Genomic DNA, 12,542 nt, shown 5'->3' with positions numbered 1-12,542 from the left:
CCCACTGCTTTTTTTTATTCTATTGATTTCAGAGGACGGCTGGATAACACACTCTCTCTCTCTCTCTCTCTCTCTCTCTCTCTCTCTCTCTCTCTCTCTCTCTCTCTCTCTTACGCCATCGTCGTTTAAACATATTCCAATACAAAACAAAATAAGAATTAAGAATGACAAAACAAATAGGGAAGACAACAACAACAACAACAACAACAACAAAAGCGTCACTCAGTCAAAGGGTTAGTTACAAATATGCACCTAACACCTATTTATTTATCAAGGGTCCATCTCTGCTATTTTACCAGAATGGCTCCTTGTTATGTTCGCGTTCTTTCACTATCACCTGGCTGGGCTAAAATTGTGATGATGTAAGGAGAGGAGAGGAGAGGAGAGGAGAGGAGAGGAGAGGAGAGGAGGGAGAGGAGGGGAGAGAAGAGAAAAGAGAAGAGAAGAGAAGAGAAGAGAAGAGAAGAGAAGAGAAGAGAGAAGAGAAGAGAAGAGAAAAGAGAAGAGAAGGGAAGGGAAGGGAAGAGAGGAGAGGAGAGGAGAGGAGAGGAGAGGAGAGGAGAGGAGAGAAAAGGGAAGAGAACAGAAGAGAAGAAGAGAGGAGAGGAGAGAAAAGGGAAGGGAAGAGAAGAGAAGAGAAGAGAAGAGAATGGGAGAGGAGAGGATTGAAAACAGCTAATTAAGATCGCCACAAAAAAAAATCCTTCAAATTAAACATTAAAGCTTAGGAGGAGGAGGAGGAGGAGAAGAAGAAGAAGAAGAAGAAGAAGAAGAAGAAGAAGAAGAAGAAGAAGAAGAAGAAGAAGAAGAAGAAGAAGAAGAACAAGAACAAGAAGAAGAACAAGAAGAAGAAGAACAAGAAGAAGAAGAGGAGGAGGAGGAGGTGAAAGAAGACCTGTCTGTATTTATATTTATCTATTCCTTTCTTCTGTTGATGTACTCTTTCCCTGTGTGTGTGTGTGTGTGTGTGTGTGTGTGTGTGTGTGTGTGTGTGTGTGTGTGTGTGTGTGTGTGTGTGTGGAATATAAAACAAAGTAAACAGTAAGCTACACGTGTCTTGTAAAGGCTGAGAGGGATAAACACACACACACACAGACACACACACACACACACACACACACACACACACACACACACACACACACACACACACACAGGTAAATATATGAAGTAAATACATCAGTAATAAGTATTTTTCAAAGTGTACAGCAGAATATTTTGTTGCTTTCTACTTTCACATTAATAATAAACTAACAAAGACCTTTAAAAAACAATCTAATAAATAAATGAATGAATGAATGAATGAATGAATGAATGAATGAATAAATACAAATAAATAAATGGAAAAGTGAACAAAAAATATATATTAAAAAGGTTGAATAACCAGTTTAAAAAGTGAACATACATAAATAAATAAATAAATAAATAAATAAATAAATAAATAAATAATTGAATAAAATTGAACAAAACAAATAAATGAACATATTTCAAAGGGTTAATAATGATACACTGGCAACAAACACAGTGGGTCTTCCCTGTGTGTGTGTGTGTGTGTGTGTGTGTGTGTGTGTGTGTGTGTGTGTGTGTGTGTGTGTGTGTGTTTTACAATACCCTCTCTCTCTCAAAAATAAACAAATAAATAAAGAAATAAAGAAAGAAAGAAAGAAAAAGAAAGAAAGAAAGAAAGAAAAATAAATAAATAAAAATATAGAAAGAATTAATGAAAGAGAAAACCAGGAAGCCTATAAAGAGAGAATAAGAAGGAAAGAAAGTAAGATAGCCTGATTCACACTGCTGCTATATATACTGTCTTAGTTCATTGCTGCTCTCTCTCTCTCTCTCTCTCTCTCTCTCTCTCTCTCTCTCTCTCTCTCTCTCTCTCTCTCTCTCTCTCTCTGTGCAAGGAAGACCCAAAAACAAAAACAAAAACATTCAAAACAAAAAACCAACAAACAAATAAATAAAAGAAACAAGTAAATAAAAGTTTTGCTAATTATCTCACAAAAAGAAAACACAAAATAACAAGATTATAGCCACTCCCTAACGAATCAAAGCACAGACAGGTAAGCCAAGCAGAGCAGGTGTTAGCCACCCACCACACGCCACACACATGCCACAAAGACAGCTGTGTAGAGGTGCTGCAGGCAAGGTACTTAACACCACACCTGACGAGGTACACAGGTGTGGTGAGCAGGCAGGCAGGCAGACAGGCAGGAGACAACACCTGATAAATGAGTGTAGCAGAGTGTAGTGAAAATAAAGTACCTATTCACCATTAGTGCAGTGTGCTGTGATTAAGATAACTTACAGTGAAACGACAAGAGTTTACTGTTTCTTGGCAATGTTATGAAATTTTGGGGAATAAAGGTTTGGAAGAGGATAGAAAGAGATTATGGAGGATTCAAGAGAGTAGAGTAGAGAGAACAGAGCAGAGGATTCAAGCAAGTAGGTACACAGCAAGGATGGAGATGCTGAAGTATACGACTTTGAGAACAGATCAGGAGGAGAGGATTAGAACAAGCAAGGTGTGAATACAAGAACAGGAAAGCTTCAGTATAAATTTTGAGGCAGAAATGCTTACAGAAATCAAGAGGATTCAAGCAACTATGGAGTTAATACATGAACAGTAATTGGCTATGAAAATTTGAGACAATAGCTTAGGAAGAGGAGAGAATCAGCTTATTTTTACAGCACACAAGGAAAGAATGCAGACCAGAATACATACTTAACCTAATCTAATCTAACCTAACCTACTCTAACCTAACACAGACAATATGTTAGGAATATGAAAGATCTACAGCATGGATGGAGTGAATGCAAAGACAGGAATGCACAAATATAAAACTGAGAGAATATGTTAGGAAATGAGAATTTGAGCATAGGAGCAAATACAAAGCCACGAGTGCTTGGGGTATAAAAAAAAAAGAAAGCAAGGTTAGGGAAAATGAAAGAATTAAATAAAGCAAGGAGAGAATGCAAGGACAGGAGTGATTCAGTGTAAAAATTTGACAACAATGCTTAGAAAATTAAAGGTTCAGATAAAAGGAATAAATGCAGACAGAGGTTCATTATCTTAAGGGGGGTTCGGAAAAAATAAGATTAAAACATGCCAGAAGTGAAGAGCAGTAGACAGATAAATTTAAATGACCACAAAAATATAAAGACAAGACTAATAACACAAGAATAAATGGAGGGTCTCTCTTGTCATAGGATCACATGTTGGATACTATAGAGAGACAAACTATTAGCACATGACAATTCTGCCTCAGCCTCACTCACACACATAGCAGCTCAGTATATCTCTGCTGCTGATGCTGACCAAGATTTTAAATGGATCGCTCAGAAATATATATCAGTTTGAATGCATCATTTCGAGACAAAGAGGATATTGTCAGCACATTGCCACACACACACACACACACACACACACATACACACCATTGTTTTTGTCAGGCAGGACGGTAGGCTTTCCCTTTGATGTTCACAGCTTTAAACTCTCTCTCTCTCTCTCTCTCTCTCTCTCTCTCTCTCTCTCTCTCTCTCTCTCTCTCTCTCTCTCTCTCTCTCTCTCTCACACACACACACACACACTGGTCTTCTATTAAAAATATACCTTTAATACTGTTAACACATTTTTCCCCCTACAAAGAACTGAATCTCTCTCTAAATAAATAAATAAATAAATAAATCATAAATTAAACAAGCTGAATGTTCTTTTGTTTTGGTGTTAGTGTATCTGCATAACTCCTATCACTTCATACTGATAGCTGCAACAGATAAACATCAAGAATTAATGTTTTGTTTACCCACAGCCAGGAACAGAGCCAGGAACAGAGCCAGCACCACCCACAACACTTATTCACATCTACAGTTACTGCTACAACTACCATCATTCACAACACTTATTCACATCTAGTTACTAAGTATGAAAGGGCGTGTCAGGAGATGAATGCGTGGGAGAGGAGGATGCTGGAAATGACCCTATACCAAACAAGAAGAGAACACCTGAGAGCCACAAGTGATGAATATTCCTTGTTAAACACCCATACACTTGCAAAAAACTGGAGATGAGGAGTGAGTGGGGAAGAGAATGCTGAGACAAACCTATACACTGCAGGAGAAAGAGAAGACCTGAGAGAACCACAAGTGATGAATATTCCTTGCTAATCTACAAAAACCTCTCTAACTCCAACTACAGTGCCCCAAGAGTTATTGTGGCTCGGACAGCAACACATCCGAGAACAGCAGTGACGTGACGGATATTTCACCAAGTCACTTGAATGTGTGGGCTGAATTTTGGCCACACTATATTAGCAGTACACATTTCCTTTATTTTGTTGGGCCAGGCAAGCTTGTTACTACAGGCTGCCTCACACCCAACCCATGTGCTACCTGTGCCCTTTCATCCCTACACCAATTAATTTATTTATTAATTTGTGCATTTATTTGTAATGTAAAGTGGGTTTGAGCCAAAGGCAATGAAAAAATATTAAAACTAAAGTGAATAAATAAGTCACAATAAAAATACTGTCCACTGAAGATACCAAACCCAAAAGAGAATTGTCACTAGAAAATCAACAAATACAAGAGGTTTGCCTTTAGGGGAAGCCAATCTAGTGAGTCAATGAAGTCACTATTTATCGTCATTTCTTTTCACCAATCCTATGTGTCATTACTGTCACTGTTTAACCATTTCACTAAACCAAACCTGCACTATTTCATACATCACTACTGTCACTATTATTATTTCTTTTCACCAAACCTATCTACACTTCCTTGCAGGTTAAGGTAATCGAGAGGCCATGCCCTTGCCTCCTCCTCCTCCCTCCCCCCCTCCTCTTGGTGCAATGTACATGTCAATTCCAATATTTTTTAAACCTGATATTTCCAATCTTATCAACTCAGGGCAGCATTCTTAATCTTTTCAGGATTCTCATAATTATCATTATTATTTTTTTTTTCTAACGATAACTGAAAGTCAAATTTTCTCAGGCATTTCTCTTTCATAATGCAGACCACACCTCAAGCTGTCAGTAAAGTCACACAGATAACCTTGAAAACCCTGGCAACTTCCACTGGTGTCTGTTGAGAGCTGTCAAATCAAGAAGCAGAAGTGTTTAATAAATCTTGGCCTTTTCCAAAAAAATCAATATGAAAACAATGAAAAAGGATTAACACTTCAAAAAGTTTACAGTAATGAATTATTTACACATCTGCATCTATATGACTGTCAGCTCACACTACAGTGCAATGTGTCAAGTCATATATGCCATGGTGAACTCCGGAACGCTGCCTGATTCTATGTTTCTGACAGCATACAAATCCTTACAAGTGGGAAGTTTCAATGCACTTCTCATAACTTTAGACTGTGGTAAACTCTGGAATGCTGCCTGATTCTGTGTTTCTGATAGCATACAAATTCTTACAAGTGGGAAGTTTCAATGCACTTCTCATAATTTTAGCTATTCTTTTCAAAAATTTATCTTCTGGGACTAGCATCTTCACTAGGCCCCTCTCTCTCTCTCTCTCTCTCTCTCTGTCATTTTGTTGCCCTTGGCCAGATTTACTCTTACATAAACAAAATAAATAAATATAAAATAATAAGTGACTGGGTAAACAATATCTATTACTTGTTTCCACAGTATAGGTATCACTGCCACCCTCAACACTGCCCATCACAACCACTCGTCTGCAGATTCACCTTACTGTCGCCCTAACAACACATCTGCTCAAGGCTTTTAAATGTTAGACAAACAAGTACAACAAGGCAGGACTGTGAATGAAGAATGAGTAGATATCTTTACCACAACACAGGCAAACAAACACACATACACACACACACCATAAATCAAGTCCCACATCAAGTGTAGGCAGTGCGTACATACAAACAGTGCACATATTTGCCTGCCTGTGCTGACGGATAGGTAAAAGTAGCCCCATATTTACATGTTCTTCAGTGTCATGTCTGTCCATAACTTACTGCTTTTGTGAATGAAGGAATGAGGTGACCTGTTGCATTCCGAGACCCACTACGTACAAAATGTATAAAAGATCAACGAGTAAATAAATAAATACTAGATAAATGCTAAAATAACAATAGATCAAAGAACGTACAAATAAATGCTAGATTAACGCTAAAATAATAATAATAGATCAAAGAATAAACAAATAAATAGTGGATTAATACAAAAATAATAATAGATTAATGAATAAATAAAATATTGGATTATCACTCACACTACCTAACTACCTGGGAATATTCTTGACACTCCCTATAAACTGATGCAACTCTGAATAAACAACTCCAATGGAATGAAATACTGTTTGAAACACTTTTGATGTATTATGGTTTTGTTCTCCCTTTAATATTGTGGTGTGAAATTAACATGAATTCTCACACACCAGTAAGTTTCACAAGTTTTCTGTCCAATACCCCTTCTGTTGGCAGGCATCAGTGGCCTCTCCATGTGTCTCACAACTTTGATTTAGAAGCAATTTTTTTCCGAGACTCATAAGTAGGCACGTATTATATATCACTAGAGTCACAAGGAAATTATCTTTATGATGGTCACATGAAAAATTTGCTTAAAAAGTAATTTCACTCACTTTTTCCTAAAATGTAAGTAAAAAAAAAAAAACATGACCTTGCAGCTCAAAACTTTTTCTAAGAGAATTATACATGCCACACATCACAAACCACCTTTTTGTGAGCTCTGCAACGGTGCTATTGTCATTGAGATATGTCAATTAGATCTCAAGAAAATAAAGGTAAACTGAAATCAGCATTCATCTCGCATTACAGACAGACAGCCTGAGTCACTGGCTGAAACTGACAAACTATCCAACAGTTGGCCTGTTATGGGCGGCATCAGTGTTGCCATTTCATTACTTTTGTGAAACTTGTGCTCATCTTTGACAAAAACACACACACACACACACACACACACCAGAAGCTATATTTTCAATGAACTTAAATAGGATTTTTGACATACTTGTGCGTCGGTGCAGATTCCCATGATGACATTTTGACACACAGGTGTGTCCGGTGTATGGGAGGGTGAATATCATAACTTAAGTATAAAACTCCAATGGGATACAATACTGTCCAAAACACTGTGTAATGTATAACTGTATTCTGCCTCTTACTCTTATATTAATATTTTCAAATCATTCACTCCGTCAGGTCACACAGATAATGCACACCACACCTAACTCTTCACCACACATGCACACACAACTAGGCCACTCACCACCAGGCACACCACACCCAAAGATACTAAGTTCACCACACCACACCTGACCCTTCACCACACCACCACACACCATTCAGCTGCTTACCACCAGACACTAGGTACACCACACCCAAAAATCCTAACCACACCACCACACACCACACGGCACCTAATCTGCTGAGCTGACTCACCAAGTAAACAAGAGCTATATCTTTTATCATTTCACCTACTGCCTCATCTATTGCAGAGAGATGGAAAGAAGCCATTACGTCTTAAGCTGCATACATTTCAACATGTAATTTAGGACACAGGAACATAAGAAAGCCATATTTAAATAAACTCAGCAATTTATCAGCATGTCATCACCACCACCACCACCACCACCACCAAATAACAGTGGACAGAGTAAGGTTATCAAGCTACCCATATCTAAACACCTGACCACCACCACCACCACCAATCCAAGCAACACCTCTCCTGCACAAAGCATTACCCATTTACAGTAATACTAAAGTGTATGGGTAAAAAGGAGCCCAATTTAACCCATTACTTGCAGAGAGGCCAACATGCATTTAAAAACATCTGACAATTTACCAGCCAAAAAAAAATAATTAATAAATAGTAAAATATTATAGACATCATTATCATCATCAGCACCAAATGACAACAGAGGGCAGTAAGGTCACCAAGCTAGCCATATCCAAACAGCTGACACCACCACCACTACTACGCCCAGCAACACCGCTCCTGCACACCACCACTCATGTCCACCAATCATAATAGGCCCAGGAAAAAAAAAAATGCATATTTCCCCAATTAATTGCAGAGAGGAAGCGGTAAAGCGTATTTTTCTTCCTTCCGATACGTTATAACATGCATTTGAAGAACACAATAATCTACCAGCCAGAAAAAAAAATAAATAAATACATCCCGCAACACCACCACAACACCAAGCACCAAATAATAACAGTGGACAGAATAAGGTCACCAATCTATCCATATCTAAACAGCTGACCGCCACCACCATCACCACCCACAACACCTAAACTAAGCAACACGACTCCTGCACACACCACCGCCCATTTACACCAATCATAATAGGTGTATGGATAAAAAGGCGCCCAATTCGCCCATTTATTGCCGCCAGGAGGGACGGGGCGCCGAGAGTGGTCAATGACTCCATTTTCCTGGCAGGTCTGAGGCACCGCGGCGCCCTCTGTCCCGCCACTCCTCAACCACACCACACTTCATCTTTATGCCTCTTTTTAACTCCCCCCGCCACATTCACCACAGCCACCGCACTGCACCACACCACACTCACCACAGCCACGCCCGCGCGCCCGCACACCGCCACACGCCCACAGAGAAGGGGCAAAAAAGGCGGCAGACGGATTTTTAGTACATTTAGTTGAGCTTTGTACAATGGCCGTCTTCGCCTCTCACTCCTTTTAAACTTTTCACTCTCCCAGCCTCTACCATGACTCTCACACGCCCCAGCCACGCCACGCACTCTCCCCGCGCCCTGGCAACACTCTCACACTCCCCCGTGCTCTCACTCCTGACGGCGCGGGTAAAATAAGGCGAGTGGAGAGAGTGAGAGGGAGAGTTGGAGTGAGAGTGCAAATCGCTCTCACCTGCCGAGTCCTGCTGCACCGGAAGTGTTATGGCGGCACCAGCACTCTGCTCCACAACATTGTAGCCACGCTCACTCCACTCACACCAAGGGAGAGGCGCTACAGAGGGTAAAAATGACGTATTTCCAACTCTCACAACAAGACGCGCCACGGACACCTCAGGGCCGCACCACACACTGACCCAATGGACTCCTCCGCGCCAACAACTAGTGCCGCACGCCCCCACACTCACTGCCTCCCTTAAAACGCCCATTAACAGGTCACCAGCCACGCACTTTAACTCTCTATTAACGTTATGCTGTATGGTATTTGTCTTGTAATCTTTAATCGAGGAAAAATTGCTATCTAGTCCCTCCCACCTTCTCTCCTAAAACACCCATATTTTTCCTTTTATCCCTCAAATTTTAGTCGTCTTGCGTTGTTTTTTTTACTTATTAATGATGTTTTATTATATTTCATCCACGCTGACAGTCTTAATTTGAAAAATATACCTAAATATCTAATTTCTCTCATCCTCTCCATATTTAAAACACTCATATTTTCCCTACTTACCCATTAAATCATGAAATACAATAGCCATTATAACTTTATCAACATAATTCCCTCTAAATTACTAATATTAAAAGCTAAAACACAAAAAGTCTCCGGTTAACACAGATTCTTCCCTTCCTTACTCTCTTTATCAGCCTTCCACCTCTCGGCCCTTTAACTCAGCACACATGTCGCTTATTTTAACTTTATCACGTCGCTGTGTCATAATTCACGCCTGTTACGAGCCATGGATGAGGAAAAGCGTAACAATACACGGTGTAAATACTGCAGGTCACCCAGCCGCCCAACAGACCCGTCTTTATTTTCGCGATTTTTATGCGTTGTATAGAATTTTAAGTCAACTCCTTCAGCAAGGCGTTAGATTTTTATGCCCTTCAGTTAATTAGATAGGTGGCAGGCCGTATCGAAGTGTGTTCTTAGTGAAATTTGCTGTAATGTATTTGGTACAAAGAAAATGCTGTATGAAAACCATTCTCCTTAACTTTTGAAGAGGGACTAAAATAAAATAGGATTGCCGCCCATATCCCTCCAAATTAACACTATACGGTTATATTTAAGTACATTTTCAACGTAATATAGCCAAGAAAAGAAAGCTTCAGGCATTTCCTCTACTTTATTCTCTAAATCGGAAGCTGTTAATGCAATAAAATTAAACATATTTGTTATTATTTGTTTCTTACTCCCCGCCTTATTTCGACCTCTAAAATAATAGTACACAGTCGTATTTCAGTATACTTTTTAATCTTGACATAACTAAAAAAGAAAACTTAAGATATTTCATATACATTTTTTCTTCTAATGGCAGGCTGTTAGCGTAATAAAAAATAAGCTTATTTGTTAATTCCTCCGTCTTATCTTGAACCTTTAAATTAACATTATTCAGTCGTATTTAAGCCATTTTATTATTTTTTTTATGTTAAAACAACCTAAAAAGAATGTTTAAGACATTTCCTATCCATTTTTCTCTTAATTGCAAGCTGTTAACGTTATAAAATTCAATCTATTGTTATTTTCTCCGCCTTTCTCTTAAACTTTCCTCGCCTTATCTGGATCTTTAAAATAACATTACATAGTCGTATTTCAGCAAACTTTTAATCATAACACAACTTGAAAAGAAAATTTAAGATATTTTCTTTGCATTCTTATTCCAATTACAAGCTGTTAACGTAAATTAATAATCCTGTTCGTTATTTTCTGTATTTTACTTTCCGCCTCTTCTCGACCTCTAAAATATCATGACAGACGTATTTCAGCATATTTTGAACCGTAACCCAGAAGGAAAGTTTGAGGCATTTCCTATCCATTTCTCTCTTAATCGGAAGCTGTCAACGTAATAAAACTAAATCACTTTCTTATTTTCTGAGCCTTACTGTGAAATTTTTCCCCACCTCATCTCGGCAACTTTTAACTGGATGTAGTGGAAATTGGTGGGATGTTTTAAACTTTCCGGTGATAATTAAACACCCATTCTACACCATCAGCGGATGAAACATTTATGAGGAGACTAATTATTTGTGTGGCCTTTGAAAATACTAATCCTTATGAGACCAAACTGTTTCAAATTACGGAACATTCTCTCATAACCAAGAACACTCACAGAAGACACTCATATGTCCAGCTTAATCAGTAATTCTTTCACTGCTAAATATTTTTTTCCTATGATTATACGCAAGTTTTTGTATATAGTTATGGTTATACAACAGGTATTTAAATAGTTATGTAGCTTAGGGAAAACACAATCAATCTCCTATTCCCTCTCATATCTTTAACGTGTCCATGCAAACAAATCCTTACACTGCTCTAAATGTTGACAAAGGATGAACATTTTAATGAAGTAAGTATGGAATTTAATTAAGTATATATATAAAAAAAAGTCTAAGTTTTACCTCTGAGACCAAATTGCCTTTACACATTATCTTATTCTCTGATTACAAAGAATAGCTACGGAATACACACTCTTACAGGCTTTAGTTAAAACATAAAAATATATCTATCTTTTACCTCCTATTCTAACTTATCCTGACACAAGCGAACTTAAATCTAACTCGACCGACCTACACACAACAAAGGTGGCACCAGAGATATGTCAAATCAAGTTGCGTGTGTAGGAAATAAACTAAAAAGGTACAAAAAAAAAAAAGATGTCTGTAAAAACCAGCAATGTGTAGAGTAGCGTGACTGTCCAAGCTGACAAATCGGTTCCAGCACCAAATACCTCAGGAGGATGTTTGTTAAATGAAGGTGTGTGTGTGTCTTCTTCCCCTAACTTGTGTTTCGTTCCTTTAAGGGGTTCTTGTTTCAAATGAGCCTTTTCCATGTGGTTCTCCTGCATCTGTTTCGTCTATCCTTTTCTGTCTTGCATCCTCCTTCACGCAATCTATCCACCTCTTTTTCGGTCTTCCTCTCTTTCTCCTCCCATGTGCTTCCATTTTACATTGTTTTCCTTCCAACGTGGTCCTCTTTTCTCCCCAGGATATGGCCGTACCATCCCAACTTCCTTATTGAAGCTGTGTGCGTAAGAAATAAACAAAAATAAATAAAAATCAGCCACGTGTCTGCAAGAAGCAGGAATGCGTAGAGCAGCGTGACTGTACCAAAGTGTGACCATTGCGTCTTTTTGTCACGTGAGGAAATACTACAAACCAGAAGAATTTGGTGATCTGTACAAACCATTCGTAACGGTTTAGTTCATCCTGTATACGTTGTCACTTGTTAAATAGTTGCTCTTGGATTCCTCTGCTTCCTCGCTTGGTTAATTTGGATCAAGTGCTGTATCGGTCATATTATATCCTCACTTTTGTAACCACCTTGTATCCTAAAAGCAATGAACTTGTCAGCTCACAGTTTTCTATTCAAGTCTTTGTTGCCTCTAATCTTAGAATCAATATCTACTCGCGTGGTGCTTTCTCAAGGTCTCGGTACAAAACAAGAATGCAAGAATCTAAAAGTGTTGTATGTTTGTGTGGTGTGTAATTAATCTACTTTGTCAGGATAAGACGTGTGATTACCTCCATCTTGTTTGTCCCTACTTATTCCTTTTTAGTGCCTTCTTTATTTCACTTCAGTTCATGCAATTTGTTAATTTCTGCTTTACAGTTATTACGCTACTTTGATCATCTGATTT

At 38.6% G+C, this 12,542-nt stretch overlaps 1 protein-coding gene across 6 annotated transcripts in view; it reads right to left on the bottom strand.

Moving 5' to 3' along the window:
• Positions 1-9,134, bottom strand: part of LOC135116360 (nipped-B-like protein) — a 53,883-nt gene extending 44,749 nt beyond the window's left edge. For 4 of the 6 annotated variants that reach the window (XM_064033731.1, XM_064033732.1, XM_064033734.1 and 1 more), the window contains exon 1: positions 8,867-9,134. In XM_064033731.1, coding sequence (XP_063889801.1) covers positions 8,867-9,119 — 253 coding nt within the window. In that variant the 5' untranslated portion in view covers positions 9,120-9,134. The remainder of the gene's footprint in view (positions 1-8,866) is intronic. The other 2 variants (XM_064033736.1, XM_064033737.1) reach the window with 1 other exon arrangement.
• Positions 9,135-12,542: the final 3,408 nt, after the last annotated feature.

The sequence above is a fragment of the Scylla paramamosain genome, chromosome 31 (assembly GCF_035594125.1).
Source record: "Scylla paramamosain isolate STU-SP2022 chromosome 31, ASM3559412v1, whole genome shotgun sequence".
Taxonomy (NCBI): domain Eukaryota; kingdom Metazoa; phylum Arthropoda; class Malacostraca; order Decapoda; family Portunidae; genus Scylla; species Scylla paramamosain.
This window is presented reverse-complemented; position numbering and strand designations above follow the sequence as displayed.